Source organism: Canis lupus, chromosome 22 (assembly GCF_003254725.2).
Source record: "Canis lupus dingo isolate Sandy chromosome 22, ASM325472v2, whole genome shotgun sequence".
Classification (NCBI taxonomy): domain Eukaryota; kingdom Metazoa; phylum Chordata; class Mammalia; order Carnivora; family Canidae; genus Canis; species Canis lupus.
Genome location: NC_064264.1, coordinates 16,248,535 through 16,268,928, shown reverse-complemented (window position 1 = coordinate 16,268,928; position 20,394 = coordinate 16,248,535). Strand labels below are relative to the sequence as shown.

Here is a 20,394-nt window from a genome sequence, read left to right as displayed (position 1 = left end):
ACATCATTTTCTTTATTCAGTAAACATTTGAGTCTTTAGTCCTAGGAACTTAAAGATTAAAAAAAGAACATGGTCATTGATCTCCAATAAATTCAGTTTCAGTGAAGCTTAGGTGACTTGCAGAGACATATGAATAATAACAGCACAATGAGCTAGAGATAAAAGAAGAGTTATAGGAACTCAGAGAAAGGACACCTTCTTCCTGTTAGAGAAGACTTTCTATAAAAGATAACGACTATGTTTTAAAATGAAAGGCAGGGCACCTGGGTGGCTCAGTCACTTAAGAGACTTGACTTGATTGCAGCTCAGGTCATGATCTCTGGGTCCTAGGACTGAGACCTATGTCCGGCTCACCACTCAGCAGAGTCTGCTTCTTTCCCTCCCCCTCTTCATCTGCTCTTCCCTTCATCTTACCCCCCACCCCCACTCACATGCTCTCTAAAATAGAAATAAATAAATCTTAAAATAAGATAAAACAAAAGGCAAGAATCAACTAATTTAAATGGAGAAAAGCATTACAGACAGAAAGAGCAAGATGAGAAATGATACAATAATCAGATCCAATATACTGCATACAGGAGAGACCAAGTTAGGCTGATGCTGTTAATGAGCAGAAACTACAGAGAGGAAGGAGCAAGAAAGGAGGCCAGAGAGAAACAAGAGACCATACAAATCCATGTAAGGAAGACAGACTTCATCCTATAGGTGACAAAAAAATCTAAAGGTTAAACAACCATTTCAGATGACTTATCCTAATAGCGCTAGAAAAGATGGATTTGAGAGAGGAAGAAGGAGGCTCCTAATGTGCTCCAAGAATGAAGGCCTGAAGTGGAAAACTATTTAGAAGGTAAAACTGGCAGGACTGTCCCTTAATTTAAATATAAGAGAATGGTTAAGAGGCAAAACTGATTCTTAAGTGACTAGTGGGATGAGGGTATCACCGACTAAGCCAGAATATAAAGAGAAGAATTTGGGAGACTGGGGAAGAGAAGTATGGTTAGAAGCATGGGAGTGTGAGGTGTCTGTGATACTTAGTTCAAACTGTACAGCAAGTGGTCCATATAGCAGTACACATTTTGAAACACAGGTGAGACTGATTTAGGGATAATTTGCATGTAGAAATCAGTTTAAACATGACATCAAATGAGATTCATCAGTTAAAGTAAAAAGAATGAGAAGGTGGAACAAAAATAAAATTTTGGTGTACCAACAGGGAAAGTAAGAAAAGGCAAGGGAAGGGTGGGATAAGAATACTATAAAAAGAGAGCAAATGAATAGTAAGAAAAGGATGAAGGGAACAAGCATTCTGCAGTGTTAGGGGAACAAGGAACAGTGAATTTCAAGAAGTGCGTTGACCAATATCCTCCAATGCAGCAAAGAGGTCAGTAAGGAAAGGCCTGAAATGGACCTCACCAAAACATCATTAGTAACCTCAGCAAAGGCATTTCAGCAGAGTGGAAGAAGCACAAGTCAGATTATAGCAAACAGCAGAAGCAACAAGTAGGTAGAGGTGAGAAAGCAGAAAATCATAGTTTCATTCACATACTGACTTGGGAATCACACTAAAAAAAGAAGGGAATCAGTAGTTGATCATATCAGCTCAGTCATGAAAAAGATGAGAGCAAGTATTCCCATCTGGCAGTAGTCACTGCTTTTTTATCAATGTGTTTTTGATACTTCATCAGTCAAAAGAAATAACATTACTGCTCCTCTTCAAAAATCCAGATCCAAGAACTACATTATTAAGTCTTTCTTATCTTCCTTTAAAAATCATTACACTTCAAAATATCTTATTTTTAAAGTATTTTTACAAAAATATAAATGCAAATATAAATTATATATATTGTTTTAAAAATAAGTACCTTTATTTTCAAAAGGTATTTGGTTTTGAGGCACTCAACAAACTTATGAACTCTTAAGCAAAAAATATCAAAATACCACCAGCACTAACACTAACTAAATAAATAGTATTAACTGCTTTTATTTTTAAATTCTGGGGGAGGAAAGAAACAAGTCAAGGACACTGCAAGCAAACCAGAATTCTCCATTTCTTCGATTTCCCCTAAGAAAAAATTCACTGAAGTTTATCTCTAAAAAATGTTTGTCTTTAAATGTCCCTGCCTGAATATTGATCTTTCAACCCATCCTTGAAATAAAAGCCAGAGTGATCTTTGTAAACTCAGCAAATCTGATCTTTTCATGACCCTGATTTAAAACTCTCAATGGATCTCTGGTTCAGGGTGGTACTTGGGGAATCCATCAAGTCATCCATACAAGGTTGGGCTATTGGAGAAAAGAGAACAATTCAATTTGCAAATATGTTACAATTTGATTTGCAAAATTAATCATTATTTTTACAGAAAAACTAATACACTCTTCAAAACTATTATATTTTTTAAGTGTATGGATGAGCTATCAAGATTGCATTGGTCTATTTAATTTAGCTAAAATTCAGGGCTTGGTTTTCTCAGTAATGGCATTTGCCTATTAATGGTTACATTTGTTAAAAGGCATGTCTGTTTGTTGTCACTATATTAGTGATACCTCAATATACCACAGTGGTTAGGTGAAGTGTAAATGTTCTGGTGAAACAGTAATGTAATTTCTATGTGAGAATAATGTCAAAAAATAGAAACTGTGAGATAGAATCCCAGTGAATATGAATCCTATATGGTGGGACTGGCAACTCATCAAGTTTGAGGACTTATCTCCAAAAAGGAAAAATACGAATGAGTATAAAAATGGATATTGAGTCAACTAATATTCGACAAAGCAGGAAAGACTATCCACTGGAAAAAGGACAGTCTCTTCAATAAGTGGTGCTGGGAAATTGGACAGCCACATGCAGAAGAATGAAACTAGACCATTCTCCTACACCACACACAAAGATAAACTCAGAATGGATGAGAGATCTAAATATGAGACAAGAATCCATCAAAATCCTATAGGAGAACACAGGCAACACCCTTTTTGAACTTGGCCACAGTAACTTCTTGCAAGATAGTCTATGAAGGCAAGGGAAGCAAAAGCAAAAATGAACTATTGGGACTTAATCAAGATAAAAAGCTTCTGCACAGCAAAAGATACCGTCAACAAAACTCAAAGACAACCTACAGAATGGGAGAAGATATTTGCAAATGACCTATCAGAGAAAGGGCTAGTATCTAAGATCTATAAAGAACCTCATAACTCAACAGCAAAGAAACAAACAATCCAATCATGAAATGGGCAAAAGACACAAACAGAAACTTCAGAGAAAGACTTGGACATGGCCAACAAGCACATGAGAAAATGCTCCGCATCACTGGCCATCCGGGAAATACAAATCAAAACCACAATAAGATACCACCTCACACCAGGGAGAATGGGGAAAATTAACAAGACAGGTAACAACAAATGTTGGAGAGGATGTGGAGAAAAGGGAACCCTCTTGCACTGTTGGTGGGAATGCGAACTGGCGCAGCCACTCTGGAAAACTGTGTGGAAGTTCCTCAGAGTTAAAAATAGATCTGCCCTATGACCCAGCAATTGCACTGCTGGGGATTTACCCCAAAGATACAGATGCAGTGAAACAGGACACCTGCACCCCAATGTTTATAGCAGCAATGTCCACAATAGCCACACTGTGGGAGGGGCCTCAGTGTCCATTGACAGATGAATGGATAAAGAAGATGTGGTCTATGTATACAATGGAATATTCCTCAGCCATTAGAAACGACAAATACCCACCATTTGCTTCAACGTGGATGGAACTGGAGGGTATTATGCTGAGTGAAGTAAGTCATTGGAGAAGGACAAACATTATATGGTCTCATTAATTTGGGGAATATAAAAATTAGTGAAAAGGATTAAAAGGGAAAGGAGAGAAAATGAGTGGGAAATATCAGTGAGGGTGACAGAACAGAGAGACTCCTAACTCTGGGAAATGAACAAGGGGTAGTGGAAGGGGAGGTGGGCGGGGGGTGGGGGTGACTGGGTGATGAGCACTAGGTGATATGCTATATGTTGGCAAATTGAACTCCAATAAAAAAAATATACCCCACCCCACAAAAAAAGAATGATACTGAGGGCTGCCCGGGGGGCTCAGCAGTTTAGCGCCATCTTCAGCCCAGGGCCTGATCCTGCAGACCAGGGATCGAGTCCCACGTCAGGCTCCCTGCAAGGAGCCTGCTTCTCTCTCTGCCTGTGTCTGTGCCTCTCTCTCTCAGTGTCTCTCATAAATAAATAAATAAAATCTTTAAAAAAAATTTTTTTTAATGGATATTGAAACACTGGATTTTATGAGACTCTTTGTGCCTAGTCCCCTGAACACTGTTAAAAAACTTCATCTGCAATTTTTGTCAAATCAAGGCATGACATTTTTTTATGAATTTAATTTCTAATCTAAAACAACTTGTTACAAGTAAATTAGGTTAAGTATGATTAGCTACCAAATATGTTTTGTTATTTAAAGACAAAGTTCTATATTTTACTCAGGATTGATATGTTTTAACAGGCTTTACAACCTCCTATCCACTGTTTCCTCCCCTTAAGCAGTATGATTTGATAAAAACTATCTGGAGTCTAGGTTTTCTATAAAATTCAAAAGTTGTCCAGGTGTGATAGAAATTCTCAATTGAAAGCAATGAAGGATTTCTATCTGCCCTAGGACATAATGGAAAAGTTCTATTAAAATCAGTAGACCATTTCAAAAACACCTGACAATTCTGTGCTTGATAGAAAACCCCACTGCAAGTAGTGGCACATTCCTATCAAATAGTTAGGATTTACTAATCTGTGAGGCAGCTCCATTCATACCAGTCATCACAAATAAGGATATAAACAAGGATCATGGTTGTTCTATAAAGTTATTTTTGACAAATATTGGACAAGTAGTATATACTACTTATTCCAACCTCTTCTAAGTAATAATAGACTAACGAATCTACTTCACTAATTACTTAGGATTGAGGCAAGTAAACTTTTTCTGTAAAGGGTCAGAGAGTAAAACTTGTCTTTTTTCAAGCCATAAGATTTCTGTCACAACTACTCAACTCTGCCCAGAGCACAAAAACATGGTGTAGCTGTGTATGAATAAAACTTTATTTATAAAAGTAAGCATAAGGTCAAACTGGGCCATAGCTTGCCAACTCCTTACTTAGAATAAAGCTATACAATCTTTTTTCCCTAAAAACTAGACTCAAAAGATGTCTTTCTTAAAAAATGTCTTTAATCTGGAATGCCTGTGTGGCTCAGGGGTTGAGTGTCTGCTTTTGGCTCAAGGCGTGATCCCAGGTTCCAGGATGGAGTCTGCATCAGGCTCCTTGCAGGGAGCCTGCTTTTTCCTCTGCCTAAGTCTTTGCCTCTCTCTCTTGAATAATTAAAGTCTTTTAAGAAATGTTTTTAATCTTTAAAAAATTATAATGTTCCATAAATTTACATATTTACTTAACTGGCTCCAAACATTTAATTTTTGAGGACATCTCATTACTGCTTAAATGAAATCTTTATTTTAAACTAAAAGGCAAATACTTGATAACACTGCAGCATTTCAACAAGAGTATTAAATTACCTGCCTTCAGCTTCTGAGACTTAGTAAATTCACATGCAAAATAAGAGATTGAATATTGACAGTTTTCTCTCTCAAATGTCTATCTATTCTTCCTGTACAAGTAAAATAATATTATATGAAATATTCTATCCATCTGTATCATTTATCTTTAATTTAAGGCACCAACATTTATAAGATTACCAAATGGTAAGACGTACTTTATAATGAGATTCAAAACCCACAAGATATAAGGATTTTGTCTTTATCAAAGTAATCCTCTAAGAGACTATACAAGATATTCTAAAATAAAGGACAACTTTAAAATAAATAAAATATCAGAAATCCATATATGTGCAAATTACATGAGTTTACTGGCAAAAGTAAGTTATGAGAGTCCAGGCTTAATATGCAATAGAAAGACTGCAAGTATTTAGTGGGTCCTCAGCATATGACAAGCAGTGTTCCCAACCCTTTGTGTGTATCAACTCATTAATCCTCCTAAGTATACCATAGGTTAGGTGCTACAATTGGCACCACTTAACAGATGAGCAAACTGAGGCATCAAGTAATTAATTGATATACTCAATGTTATAGTTAATCAACATCCAAACCAGGACTGACCCTGGCTCAAGGGAGTTGAACTTCAGAGTCCATGCTTTGGACTCTGGCAGGTATATTTGTATGTCAAACGTACCTCAATTAAACCTTAAAATAAAATCAAGAATTTTAGTAGGTATAAATTTAACTTAAAATCAAGGGTACATAGAACTGTTTTCATAACCATTTTTTTCCTCAGTAATTGCTCATGGCAACCCAGTTTTGTGATATAATTATAATTAATTTTAATTAACTAATAATTCTAAAATAAATTAACTATTCAAAATCATGTAATATACTAATCTCAGTTCCAAACACAAATCAATTCCAGCTCAAAAGCCTGCTCCTCTTCCACAGTGCTGACTTCCTGCTGACTTCTAGATCATGTATACTGGGTACTTAGGCAAAAAGAAAAAAAAAATTGGTACTGCTGTGGAGCAATACAAGACAAGCCGTAACAGCAACAAGCACGCTGAATATAATAAAAGCATTCAGTCAAACAGCCTATTTTTCCACTTTGAAAATACATTTCTTAGATACATAGAAATCTATAATCATACATTTTTTAAATACACTTTCGCTTAAGGCAGTATAGCATTACCAGTAACGATAAACAATTCAATTTACACATGAAAGTTATTGTAATGAGGTAAAACATTTTAAAAGACCACCAACAGTCCAACTCAATTTTATTTTCCATGAAAACATGTTTAGGCAGGAATAATCCAAGCCATGTCAAGCAATATTAGCCAATATGACGACAATGGCACAGATAAGTCTCATAACACCAATTGTAAACTAATATTAGTTTATATTAATTCATAACTAAAAGTATAAGAAAGTTACAAAATACAGTGGAAAGGTATTACCTCATAACAAACATTACCATTCTTTAGTATGTCACACTAGGTATCCACCACATGATTAACCCAAGAAGGCTTTCAATCCCCTTTTATAAGCAAACATAATATATACATACAAACTAGTAATTATTATGGAGTGACATATAATTAGGGAAAGAGAGCTTTGCAAACTAAAAGATCCTTTACAAACATAAGATTATCACTCAAAATAACAAAAAATTTTAAAGTAGAATATTAACAAGTAAATTAAATAAAAAATATAAAATCATTCATTCATACCAAATTCACGCAACTTTACCATAATTTGAATAGTATCACTAAATGAAAAGTTCAAAATGTGTTCAAGTAGAAGGGAACTACTTCAAACGTAGTGGATGGATCTGTGCCAGCCTTCAAACTCTTTGTTACTGCTTCATGATGGAATAAGTACAAAAACTGAGGTAAGCATTTAGAATCTCTTAGAGCAATTTGATATTGCTAAAGATTTTATACTTTACAAAAGTATTGATGTGTGAAAAACTGGAAATTTTTAAAATTGGCAGACAGCTTAAGAATCATTGAGCTAGGGGATTAGCACCTGCCTTCCGCCCAGGGCATGACCCTGGAGACCCGGGATCAAGTCCCACATCAGGCTCCCTGCATACAGCCTGCTTCTCCCTCTGCCTGTGTCTCTGCCTCTCTCTCTCTCTCTCTCTCATGAATAAATAAACAAAATCTTTAAAAAAAAAAAAAAAGAGAGAGAGAGAGAGAGAATCATTGAGCTAGACCACATTTCCCAGAATCCCTCTCAGGCAGGTGAGACTAAGTTCTCCGAAACCAAGGAAGTGACGTGTGCCCCTTTTCCCATCAGGGAACTGGCTCTGGCTCTCAGCTGTCCTTTCCTTTCTGGCTATCTAAACTCAGATGTGGCAGCTACTCTGCTACATGCATGAAAACAATGACAATACCCTAAATGGTGCTTCTCAAACTTTAATGTGCAAAAAAAAAAAAAAAAAAAAAAAAAAAATCACTGGGAAAATCCTGTTAAAACACAGATGTTGCTTCAGTAGCACTAAAATTCTACATTGTTAACAAGCTACTGAGTAATGCTAATGCCACTGGTTCCAGGACCATACCTGGAGTAGCATGTGTTAGGGGACAACAAAACAGTAAGGTAGGGGGAAAAAAAAAACAAAAAACAGTAAGGTGGAAGGAACCTGGGTCCACAAATGACAGCACAAACCAGATTCCCCATCACTATGGGTTCTTCTGTGATGAGGAGGATAAAAAAGGCCATGATTTTTAGACCTTTGTAATATGGGGTCTTTGTACATTCCCCTAGATTATAGTCTAATACAGAGCAGTTCTGTAAATATTAGAAAGGTGTACCTCATGTCAGTTTTGCATTTTAATCAAAATAGTATCAATATAAATTCTTATTCACATAAGTATAAACTGGTAAAATTTCAAGGCCCTATGGCCTTTTCAAGATAATCAGACTTCGGAATGCACACTATGATTTCTGTTATGTATCATTTAAATATTATCACTCTACACCCATTAATGCCTACACCACTACACTGGACTATCTTTTTCAAGACGTCAAATCAAAATTTAATGAGTAAAATGGCAGGTGCTCTGTGTAACAAAGAAAAGCTAGATGTGCTTACCAACAAAGTTAAATGTTATTTTGGGTGGTTACTTTGCTCCAGCAATGATGTAAACACAGACACAAAAATGGGCACTGAAATTTCATGGTATTGATATTGCAACCATATTTTTAATATATGTATATAAAATACATATTTATCAATGATTAATTACCAAATAAACACCTAGTTAACATATGTTTATAAGGACTTCTGATAAATGCATAATTAATTAAATAAACAAAGAAAAAAGGTAAAAAAGCAATTACAATCAAGAAAAAGCAGTCAAATAATTTATCAGCAGCAACCAAAATAAGGAAACAGTACATCCTGATCCTGTAAAACTTCAAAACGTCCAAAGAAGAGTCTGATAGAGCCTAGGTACTAACCCTGTACCATCCCTCTTCTAGAAGTACAACTAAGGAAAGAAGTCAAATCAACAAAGTCCTGGAGAAACCTCACTATTACTCACAACTTAGAGGGAAACAAATGGAAAGACACAGCAGGCAGCCTGGACAACAGATCATGGCAAACTCCCAGGAGCAAAGCCCCTGCGTCCCAACCTAGGCTATCCGCTCAGGCAGAAATGGTCAATACTATCTGCCATTCTGAATATGGTAAACTGAGGAAGGCCACTGAGAAGAAGCCTATTTTACACTCTTTGGGACCTAACTAGCAACATATCCATGGTCTTTTTTGATGTTCATAATTGAAAGTTAAAAGAACAACTTGTGCTTAGCAGGGTCCTCCTGTTAAAACCCAATGGACTGGAACCCTGTGCCAGCTTACTAAATTGGAAAATGTCCAAGTGCCTACTGCTTTGCTTCATCAAAGGCCACAGAATGAATTACAACCTCATCATCCTAATGCCTTTCTAACCAGGGACCCTGAGGTAACAAGCAATTCTGAAACATCAAAAAGAAAACTAAAAACGTGTAGCATCTCATAAAATATCAAATGAGTAAAGAAATAACTAGGACCTAGGACAAACATACTAAAAACAAACTTCCGAAAATAGTTTCTATTAATGCTGCTTTGAGACTCTTGAGACATTTCAAACTCCTACAGAAACAGCTGGTTGTCCCATGCAAAGAAATGTCATCAACATTTTTGTAAGTGTATGTGTTTGTGTTCAGTAAGTATATCAATAAGTAGAGAAAGCATTAACAGGTTATTTCCTGCATTTTTTTTCATAAAACTGATTTTTTTTAAATTTCATGTTCATTTCACAAGTAAAAGTTTTCTACTCTATACAAAGCTTGAATAAATTTCATGTTCCTTGAGAACACAAAAACAGTATGATGAAACATACTGAGACTAATTACAATAGTACTAATATTCTATTCCACAAGCATCTCTGTGTCTGCTGTGGACCTTGGGCCCTGCTACATGCTAAGAATGCTATAGAAATATGAGAAGACCAGATTTTTGTCTTACAGGAGCTTACAAAACATCAATCAAGCTATTTTAACTAATTAGAAAAACGAAATATTCACTTATTTCTTTGGATTACACTCTAATAAGAGTATTGGAATATATTTATGGAAAAAGGAAAAATTATTTCACTCACTTTATCATGACCATCTATCAACTTTCTGGACACTTAAACTTGCATACATTCCTATTTCTCCTTCAAAACAAAAGTTAAACTGAATTAATTCCAAAAGCCATTATAAAATGCTGGCTTAATTTACTTAGGAAGTTTTCCCACAAGCATTTAAGTTTAATATTTCACATTCTGCATTTTTAAAAAATATGCCTTTATTTTCAAACTTGAGGTCTTGCTTAGGAATTAGGAAAATAAAAATGTTTTTTTCTTAACATCTTCACTTAATATCCATGATAGACTGTCTTCTGAAAAGCTGCAGCTGAATTTTATTTGCATTTTATATTTAGAGGAGTTTTGAGGGAATAGGGGTGGAATTTTAAAAAGGGGCCTTCAGCTACCTATATTTATTAAAAATGTCTTAAAAACTGAATCTCTAGTATCAGCAAGTCAGTAAGCCAATAGTGACCTAAGCAAAGAATCTTGTCACAGAGCTCTTAAAGATATGTCCATTTTGTATTTTCAGAAAAGTCAATGATCCCCATATTCCAGTGCTTTTTCCTCTCTCTGGCAGCTCCTAATAGGCTAATTCTCTCTTAAAATGCTGAAATTTCTCCCAGCTTGAACCTAGCCTCTTCTTACTCCAAAGCTTTATTTTTTAGATCATAGATCAGTGCTATCTAACAAAGACATAATATAAGCCGCATATTTAATAGTAAAAAGAAATGTAAAATTTAATGAATTTTAATACAATATATTGACATTATTTCAATATGTAAACAATATAAAAATGAACATGAGACATTTACATGCTTTTTTGTACTAAGTCTTCCAAACCCAGTCTGTATTTTATATTTACAGCACATCTGAATTTGAGTTAGACATATTTCAGGTATTCAACAGCCACATATGGCTAATGTCTACCACACTGGACAGTGGAGCCTTAGATGATCTCACCCATGCACTGCTTCAATCATCAACTATACTTGAATGAATCCAAATTTATAACTCTAATCCAGTCTTCTTCTTAGTACAGGATTAGTATTTCCTAATGTCTAACTGGTATCTTATTTTAGATAACATAAAGCCACCTCACACTCAAATAATGTCCAATTTCAATTCATGATCCACGCTTCGAAAGTGTTCTTTTTCTAATACTCCCTATCCAACCGTATTGTAATCAATTCAGGTATAAAAGCCAGAAACCTAGAAATCAGTCCCTTAACACCACCTCTTTCTTTCCCATATACAATCCATCTAAAAGTTCTGTCCATTTTACCTCGTAAAGATCACTCAAATCAGCCTCTGCTCTTCCTCTGAATCATCACCACCACTCTATCCGTCCACCTACTCATGCCAAGCTCGGAGCCATTTTCTTCAATGCAAGCAGTTCTCAAAATTTAACTATGATGTCATTCCTCTGTCAACCCTCCCATCTCCTGATAAAACTTTCCAATTGATTTCTACTGCCTCCAGAATAAAAGCAAGGCCCAAGCTACATGATCTAGACCCTAAGTATCTCCCATCCCATCTCCTTATACTGTACCTATCTTATCCTCCACTCATCCCAGGCCTTCAGACCTTTGTTCTCACCATGCTCCCTACGCCCTATGAACTTTGCATATGCTTCTTTACCCTTACTTAACCAATTTAATTCTCACTCATCCTCCAGATCTCAGGGACGCATTCTTTGACCACTTCAAAGACACCAAATTTCCCTTCTACAAGCTCTTCTAGAACCGTGTCCCTTTTTACTTACCTCTAGTTTATTTTACAGATGCGATGTTTGAATATGTAATTAATGGCTTTCTCTCCATAAGACCACATCTGATTGTACTAAAGAAAGTGTCTGCTACAGCAAGATGTTTAATAATTATTTGTTGAATGAATGCATCAATGAATCTGCCTTGTTTTTCCCTAGACAAAGACTAGACACCATATGAGATAGCATATACAACACATCCTGCTTACACATCATTAGTTCTGGAAAGTCTTCCAGACTTCTCAAGTTAAACCAGTGTATAACATGTTTAAATTCTGACTTACTTGTAAATCACTCCAAAAACAAATGGTGCCTCGTGTAGAAGAGGCATAAACATTTACTACATGTATTTCAGTATACACATTACTATATAGGGTTACACACTGCTCTGCAATATTGTAAAGACTTACTGTTATAAAGATACCGTACTTTCCACAGCACTGTCCTAAGAGGAGGGTAGCTATTTGTCTGCACTTTAAAGGCTGTAAAACTGTAGTAAGTGTAAGAAGCACTCACACATGCACACAGACACACACCCATAGAGTAGGAGTGTGAAACCTGTAGAGGTTACACTAAGGTACACATAGGCTCTGTCCAGTCCTGAGTATGATGTGGTTCTTTTCTCTTTCTCTATATCACCAGGGTGCTTTTTTTCTGCTCTCCAAACCTTTGATTTGACACCCCTGTTAATATTTTACATTATCACAATGCATTTTTTTGCCCCTTTTCTTCTGCTTTTGTTTTTATCCTATGACTCCACAAATGTTTCTCAATTTTTACATAAAATGTTTTGCATTGCTTGGGGTACAGTCTACTTCTTCTAAAAATCATGTGGAAGTAAAGACTTCTTCAGCTACTTCCAGATTCTATACCTTACAAAAAGTCAGAATTTCTAGATAGATGGGACTTAACTGCCACATGATAAGTCAAACTGCCAATATTCTTCTTTTGTCAAAAAGAGAAAACATAAGCCAAAAAAGTTGGTAGAGTTATATTTTTATGGTTCTTGAAATGTTACTATGTAATTTTTACTTGATTTAGCAAATGCTGCTGTGTGAGAGGAGAAAATTATTTTCAACTTGCTGAGGTAGCAAGTTTCTTTTTATACCCCCTTTAGGCAGTCAAGTCTACAGGCAGTTGAAACTAGATTTATAGGTTATTCACCAAAATATCACAGCAAATAGCACCTTGAAACCTTAAAACTTGAACAGTTTAATAGAACATCCAAGCGTTTTTAGCAGTTTATAGTATCAGTAGAAGCCACCAGGCAGTATGTAACATATTTTAAAACAGAAGGTCAACAAGGCTTATTACTGTTGAACTATAATTTCACAAACAACATAAACCAAAGAGATGGTTATAAATGCTCATTAAAGAAATGGGAAATGATTCAAAATAGGATATCTCTGATAAGCTCCCCTGAAACCAAATATAAAGCAATTGGTTTCTTCCAGTGTTCTTCAACATCATGTATTACTATTTCAGCTAAAAAGTGTTTTAATGGTTCTAAACCTTTCCAACAGTGTACCAAGAGTTATGTTTACATCAAAATGGCAGTAACAAAATATCTTACAATTCTAGATAATAAAATATCTTGCACTTAATATACAACTTATAAAAAACTACCAATATTCCTTAGAAATATACTTATGCCTAAGAGTTATGTTGGAATGAGGGAGCAACACTTCAGATACTCTTTGTGTAAACTTTTATTGTATGACTGCTACCAACAGTGTAGCACATAAAGGTAAAGTTATATTGATAGCGCTGTAAAGGTTGCTTCTCATTTGAACATAGATCACTCATCAGCAATCTCCTGAAGAAGAGGTATATCATTCAAAAAACAGAAGTCATACAAGAAAGGTGCAGAGTGAGCTACAGAACAGGAATCTGACTTTCTTGGTCTTGATTATTAATGTGTTTGGGAGGAAGCTTCTACATAATGGCATCTGGAAAGAAGCTCTCCATCTGTGGATAAGTGAAAAGTTAGAAATCAGAAATTCCAGGAAGATGTCCTGAAGTACCACTTTGGAATAGCTATTTCAGAAGAGCATTCACTTTATACTCCATACTGCCACTGTGGTTCCTATTTTATTTATCTCACAGTTGTTCTTCTCTAGTACTAAATTTTGATAAAGACCTTTAAAAAAGAAGATTTATTTATTCATGAGAGACACAGACTGAGAGAGAGAGAGAGGCGGACACAAAGGCAGAGAGAGAAACAGGCTCCTTGAAGGAAGCCCAATGCAGGACTCGATCCCGGATCCCGGGATCAGGGCCTGAGCCGAAAGCAGGCACCCAACCGCTAAGCCACCCAGGCATCCCTTGATAAAGATTTTTATAAGCTGTAGTCTTTCTTAGTCGTTCAAAGGTAAAAGATAGGGAAAGGAGTTTGGTGGTGTACATTTGGGCCAGAGGATGGTCAGTATGGTGGGAGCATAATCAGAGAAAGAACACAAAAGAGAAGGTGAAATTCAAGGGGAACAAGGTAAGAAGACCTTTGTGTTCATCCTTCTATTTTCCCTCTAACCCTGCCCTCCTCACCAAAAACACAAAAACAAAAATCCCAGAGCACAACCTGGTTAAGCCTTGTATGTTAGAAATCTAGAGTTTCTAAGAAAATATGTTCCTTCAGAATTAAATGGAAATGAAACATTTCTAATGCTACCTTAGGGTGTCTTGGACTCCATACTACTGGGTAAGGCAAAGACATACCATATAGTACCTTAACTTTTCAGATACTCTTCAGACTTTGAAAAATAGAAAATTAACCATTTTCAGATAACCTTAATCAGCACTTAGGTGAGCCATTACAAGTTAAAGCTTTCTTTGTTTGCAAAACCACTACTCCTCAGCCTAAGCACCTTATCTTTCCCAAAGAAGTAAATTTACACACTACAAAATGCACTTTCATCTAATTTTCTATTTTAAAATGTGTTATTTTTTTTATCAATAATTTATAACAGAAGTGGTCACCATGGCTTGATGGAAAAGAGTTTTTAATCTTTATTCCTTTTCAGGTCCTACAAGTAATTAAGCATATAGAGTAAGTACTAAGAAAAATGGTTTTGTCGGTGACAATAACAGAGAACCCTAAGAGTTAAAGGAAGCTCAGAATGTCAGAACCGGAATGAATTGGTCAAAGCTACTCTATGGTCATAAATTCTTCCAGTGGTCTTCTCTGCCTAAACCTTTGAGATTCTATATTTTAACATAGTAAATCTCTACTTAAATATGGAATCTAGACAGGCTACTTGAACACACAGGAGATCCTCTTCTCTTCTTTGGCACAAATCTAATATGTTCAAGACCCATTGAGAATCACATGCAAACCTCTAGAGAAGCCTAACTAGACCCTCAGATTACTATTGCCTTTATGAGTCACTGCCATACAAAAGCAACAACGTCTGGTGGAAGAAGAAACATGTTAAATATATCACTTGCAACATAAAGTGACAAATGTTACAATATAACATTGCTGGGCGCTTATAACAAAATAACAATAAAGGGAGGTCCTATCAAAGCTTGGGTAGAGACCCCTGCTATAGAATTCTGATTCACGGGGCATTCTCAGGTTAATTGTAACAGATTTTATTGAGAACCTACACTGTAGTGTTAGCTCCCTGGCACTACAATACACAGAAAAATAAGTTGTTGTTTCCTACCTTTAAGGAGCTTGTACTCCAAAAAAGAAAAATTTAGTAGGTGTTTAGAACCAACATAAATGATAGACTAGCCTTTGGAGGTGAGGTCAAGTTGGAAAGAAGTAAAAGCCTAAGTTTGTAAATGAAATCATATAACTAGGTGGAAGCACTAAGGCTCAATCCAACGAAGAATGGGGAAAAAGTAGAAGAATGATCCAAGATTATTCAAAACATCCTTGTGAGGTAAAGAAAACGAAGGTAGAGATTCCAGAACAAAAATAAAACTGAGCAAGGTGAGTTTTTAACTCCACAATCTGTTACCCTAATGGTGCTCTACACACAAACTGTGGGAACAACTCCTCTCCCCAGTTAAACGCACCAGATTTGGAACCGGGCTAGGCTCCCTGTGCTCGCCTTTCAACTCCACAACGTCCTAGCTAGGTCAGGAAAGCCCCCCTTTTACAGTTCTGTGCCTGTCTCCTCACCTGTAAAGTGAGACGCCTGTAGAGCCCAGAGCCTCTCCCTCAAAGCACAGGTGTTACCACATCGCTCCCATCAAAAACTTTATCCACCAAATCAACTCCATTATCTCTTAGGCGCCTGCCGCCTCCGTAACCTGGGCCCAACCTTTCTCATTGGGTACCCTCCACACTCCCACGAACCCACAAGCATCTATTGTCAGTTCCGCAAACCAATAAGCACTTCCCTACATTCTGGGTCGCATCTCCAGTGGCTGTCGAGAAAGCCTGTTTCCTCACCGCCTTTCAAAACCCACTCCCTCCAGGACGTGAACTCTCCCTCCCCTCCAACTCCGTAGCGCATCTGCCGGGCCCTCTGTCGGGTTGGCCACTCTTTTCCCGTTTGCGGTTCGTTGGTGGTGGTGTTTGTTTTGTTTTGGTTTTGTTTTGTTTTGTTTTTTTGCATTATTTGTTCGTTCAAGGTCTCCCTCTCTCCTCTTTTTCACCACGACAGTGAACTTCCAGGGAGCTGGGGCAAACCTGTTCTCCTCCTCCTTCCCACCACCCTTCCTCTCCTCCGACCGTGCCTTTGCAGGCCCGGAAAACCTGTTCCCTTATTAAACTGCATGGTCACAACTCTAAGGGCCTGGAGTTCCAGTAACTCCTTAATGTCGCATAATTTTTATTTTTATTATTATTATGATTTTTTTTTTTTTTTTTTTTTTTTTACTGCTTTCAGATTCTCAAATCTTCACAACAACACGTCTTTAGAAACCAGAACACAGCCGTCGCTTTCAAGAAAAGTTTCTACGGCGCAGCCACACGGGTTGACAAGGAGGTCACTCCTAGCTCCAGAAGTTGTGTGTGTGCCATGGAGGGCGGCTGCACGGCGGTCGGCACGCCGCTGCTGCCGGGACGGGACGAACCCCCGGCGGCCCGGCCCGGGCGGCGGCTGCACAGGGCTGGGCTCCGGCGGCTCCGCAACTTGCAGCGGCCGCGCTCGGTTCCCCGCAGCCCTCGCCGCCCCCCGCCCCGCCCCGCCCCGCCCGCGGCAGCACTCGGCTCCCGGGCCGCCCTGCCCGCCGCCCCCGCCGCCCCCGCCGCCCCCGCCGCCCCCGGCCCGGTCCCCGGCCCCGGCCCCCGCCCGCAGCCCGCAGCCCGCAGCCCAGGCCGCGCCGCCGCCCCGAGGGGCGCCCGGGGGACTCTCCCGCTCGGCTCCGCGTGGCGCCGGGGGCGGAGCCGGCCCGCAGGGCCCCGGGAGCGGCCGGCGGCCTCCGCCTACCCCGACACGCACCCGCCGCCCCCGACCCCAACAACCCTCCGCGGGGCCCCGGCCCGCGCCCGCGCCCGCTGCCGGGCGGCCGGCGGGACTCGCCACTTACCAACCCGCCTGGGACAACGCCGCGCCGGGGACCTCAGACATGGTAGCTGCTTAGGCCGGGGGTGGTGGTGGCGGGGGGGGCTGGGGTGGGGGTGGGGGGGAGGCCTCCTACTTGAGACCAAAAAAAAAAAAAAAAGAAAGGGAAAAAAAAAAAAACCGAAAGAAAAGAAAAGAAAAAAAAAAAAAAAACTCCTCTGGTCGGCACTGCAACTGGGCATGCTCAGTGCGGCCGGCGCTTCCGCGTGCGGGTTCCGCTCGCCGCGTTTTCCGAGCGGCCGCGGGGGCCGGGCCGGGCCGGGCCGGGCCGGGCCGGGCGGGGGCCTGGAGCCGCGGGTCCGCCTGGGAGCGGGGGCCGCGAGACTGCTCTCCGCCGCGGGCCCGTGATTGTGTTTTGGTTTTTTTGTTCTGTTTTGTGTTACTTTTCGGAGTTGCACACCTTGGAAGCTGATGAGGACGTTTTGGGTTTGTTTTTTCTTTTTTCTTTCTTTCCCCCTTCTGGAATACAAAGTAACGTCCGCGTGTCCAGCGTCGGCAGGTGTCCCCTCACCCGCGGCCAGGCGGAGCTGGACCCGAGACGCACGGGTCGGTGAGCCGGGGCTTCCCGCTCGGGGACGGTAAAACTCAACCACAAAGGTGTTGCCAGCCACTCCGCAGACGACAAGTTTCCTTTTTTTTTTTTTTTTTTTTTTTAAATAAAGACTCACTCTGCGCTTCGATCTGCCCCGACGCAAAGAAAATACGGTCGCACTGTTTTCAAGCCCCGCGCCCCGCCCCCAGCCCCGACCGCAGGCAAATCAGCTCGTAGAGGACCCGAGAAACCCTGAAGTTAAGGAGCATGGGTAAACCGGGCGGTTGTGTCAGTGCCTGTTTTCTCTGTCGCGCTGCCACTGGACCGGCCCAAAGTCCCCAGCGCGGCCCTGTGACGTTGGCGCCGGCATCACCGGGCCCGGCTCCACCGCCCCCGCCCCCCCGGCCGCCGTCCTCTAGCTCTCCGCAGGGCTGAGGCGTAGGGGCAGGTCCCCGAATGAGCATGCGCGGCGGCGGCGGCGACGCCGAACGGCGCGTTTGACGCTGCAACACGATTGGACGGCTGAGACTCACGACAGCCAATCGGAGAGGAGCAGGTGGAAGGGGACGCAGACACGCCCTAAAGGTTTGCCCCGCCCTCCCCGCTTTTCCGCCTCTGCGGCTGCTGGGGAGGAGGGCGCGCGAGTGTATGTGGGGCTCTGGCCCCGGCTGTCGAGTCACGGGGGGAAACGGGAGGACTTAAGCCTGGTCGCCCGTGGCTGCCTCATCTGACACCATCATCACAGAGGCTCGGAGCAGACACTGCGGACCTGGACGGAGCCCCCTCCTGGGATCGGGGAGGAGAAGGAAGGAAATCATTGCCATGGGGGGAGCTCAAACTCAATACATTTGTTTCTCCTTTTAATTGGGAAACTCCGTTTGGGCTTCCCAAGTCACACTTTTTTTTTTTTTAATATTTTGTTTATTCATGAGAGACACAGAGAGAGAGAGGCAGAGGGAGAAGCAGGCTCCATGCAGGGAGCCGGATGCGGGACTCGATCCCGGGTCTCCAAGGTCACGCCCTGGGCTGCAGGCGGCGCTAAACCGCTGCCCCCCCTACACCCCCCCCGGCCCCGCCCCCCAAGTCACACTTTTAAAATCTCGATGCTTTTCTAATGCTATGGAAATATGTTTTCAAGCACACTGCTTGGGAACTTATTTTAGTGAAACGTATTTCCAAGGACTTGATCAGAAACCATTCCATGCTGTTCGCTGCAGTCTGGAGTGGTGTGCTGGGTTTAGGCCATACACATGCTACAAGTGTATTTCAGTTTAAGGACACCATCCTGTCCAGGGGTCAGGAAAAGATCTGCCGTTCTGAAGGTAAATAGGTGGTGACTCAAGTTGGCTAATAATTTTTATTGTTTTTTTTTTTAAGTAGAATCTACTCTCAACCGATTATTTATATTTTGCAATTGGTGTGAGTTGTTAACTATGAAAATGATATGCTGTCCTGGTATCAGAGTTCCTCACTGGCTAAATGTGAATCCTTACAGGTTCTCGTGGTGCAGTGTTGTAAGCACTTAAAATAATTTTAATAAAATGCGCCATAAAACACTATATCCTCTTACTTCAAGAAATGTTTTCAAGGGACACGTGGGTGGCTGAGGGGTTGAGCTCCTGCCTTTGGCTCAGGGCGGGATCCCAGGGTCCGGGATTGAGTCCAGCATCAGGTTCCTGTGGGAAGCCTGCTTCTCCCTCTGCCTATGTGTGTGTGTGTCTCTCTCTCTATTATGAATAAATCTTAAAAAAAAAAAAAAAAAAAATGTTTTCTAGAATGGGTTGAAAATTACCACTGGAAAAATTTTGGATCATATTAGCATCAAAAAACAATGATAATTTATTGAACTAAAAAAAAATATGTAAAACGCACGGTTTCAGAGTGGCACTAAAAACAAGTGGTGCCTTGCTGGCTCAGTTGGTAAAGCATGTGACCCTTGATCTTGGGACTGTAAATTCAAGCCCCACATTGGGTGTAGAGATTACTTAAAAAATAATTTTATTATTATTATTTTTTTTTCTTTTTTTTAATTTATGATAGTCACACAGAGAGAGGGAGAAGCAGGCTCCATGCACCGGAAGCCCGACGTGGGATTCGATCCTGGATCTCCAGGATCGCACCCTGGGCCAAAGGCAGGCGCTAAACCGCTGCGCCACCCAGGGATCCCAAAAAATAAAAATTTTAAAAAGAAAGAAAAGGAGAAATAATAAAAGTTTTTCTTTCGGAGGTATACCAGAGAATAAATGTAGAACAATTGATACGATTAGAAAATCACCATTTTCCGAATCATTAACAGTTGATTCAGGCAAAGTTCATCAAAGGATGCTAAAAGCCACTGCTGAAAGGTGGAAGGAGTACAGGATCTTCACGTGGTTTCAAGGTATCAAGCCATAATTTAATTATTGCAAAAGAAAATA

At 40.0% G+C, this 20,394-nt stretch overlaps 1 protein-coding gene across 12 annotated transcripts in view; it reads right to left on the bottom strand.

Annotated features, from left to right (window-relative positions):
- TDRD3 (tudor domain containing 3) overlaps window positions 1–18,410 on the bottom strand; it is a 163,140-nt gene extending 144,730 nt beyond the window's left edge. For 4 of the 12 annotated variants that reach the window (XM_025478105.3, XM_025478106.3, XM_025478108.3 and 1 more), the window contains exon 1: window positions 17,411–17,557. In XM_025478105.3, coding sequence (XP_025333890.1) covers window positions 17,411–17,451 — 41 coding nt within the window. In that variant the 5' untranslated portion in view covers window positions 17,452–17,557. Of the gene's footprint in view, window positions 1–16,055; window positions 16,199–17,410; window positions 17,559–17,845 lie in introns of those variants that run through there. The other 8 variants (XM_025478113.3, XM_025478111.3, XM_035704424.2 and 5 more) reach the window with 4 other exon arrangements.
- Between the last annotated feature and the right edge of the window lie 1,984 nt (window positions 18,411–20,394).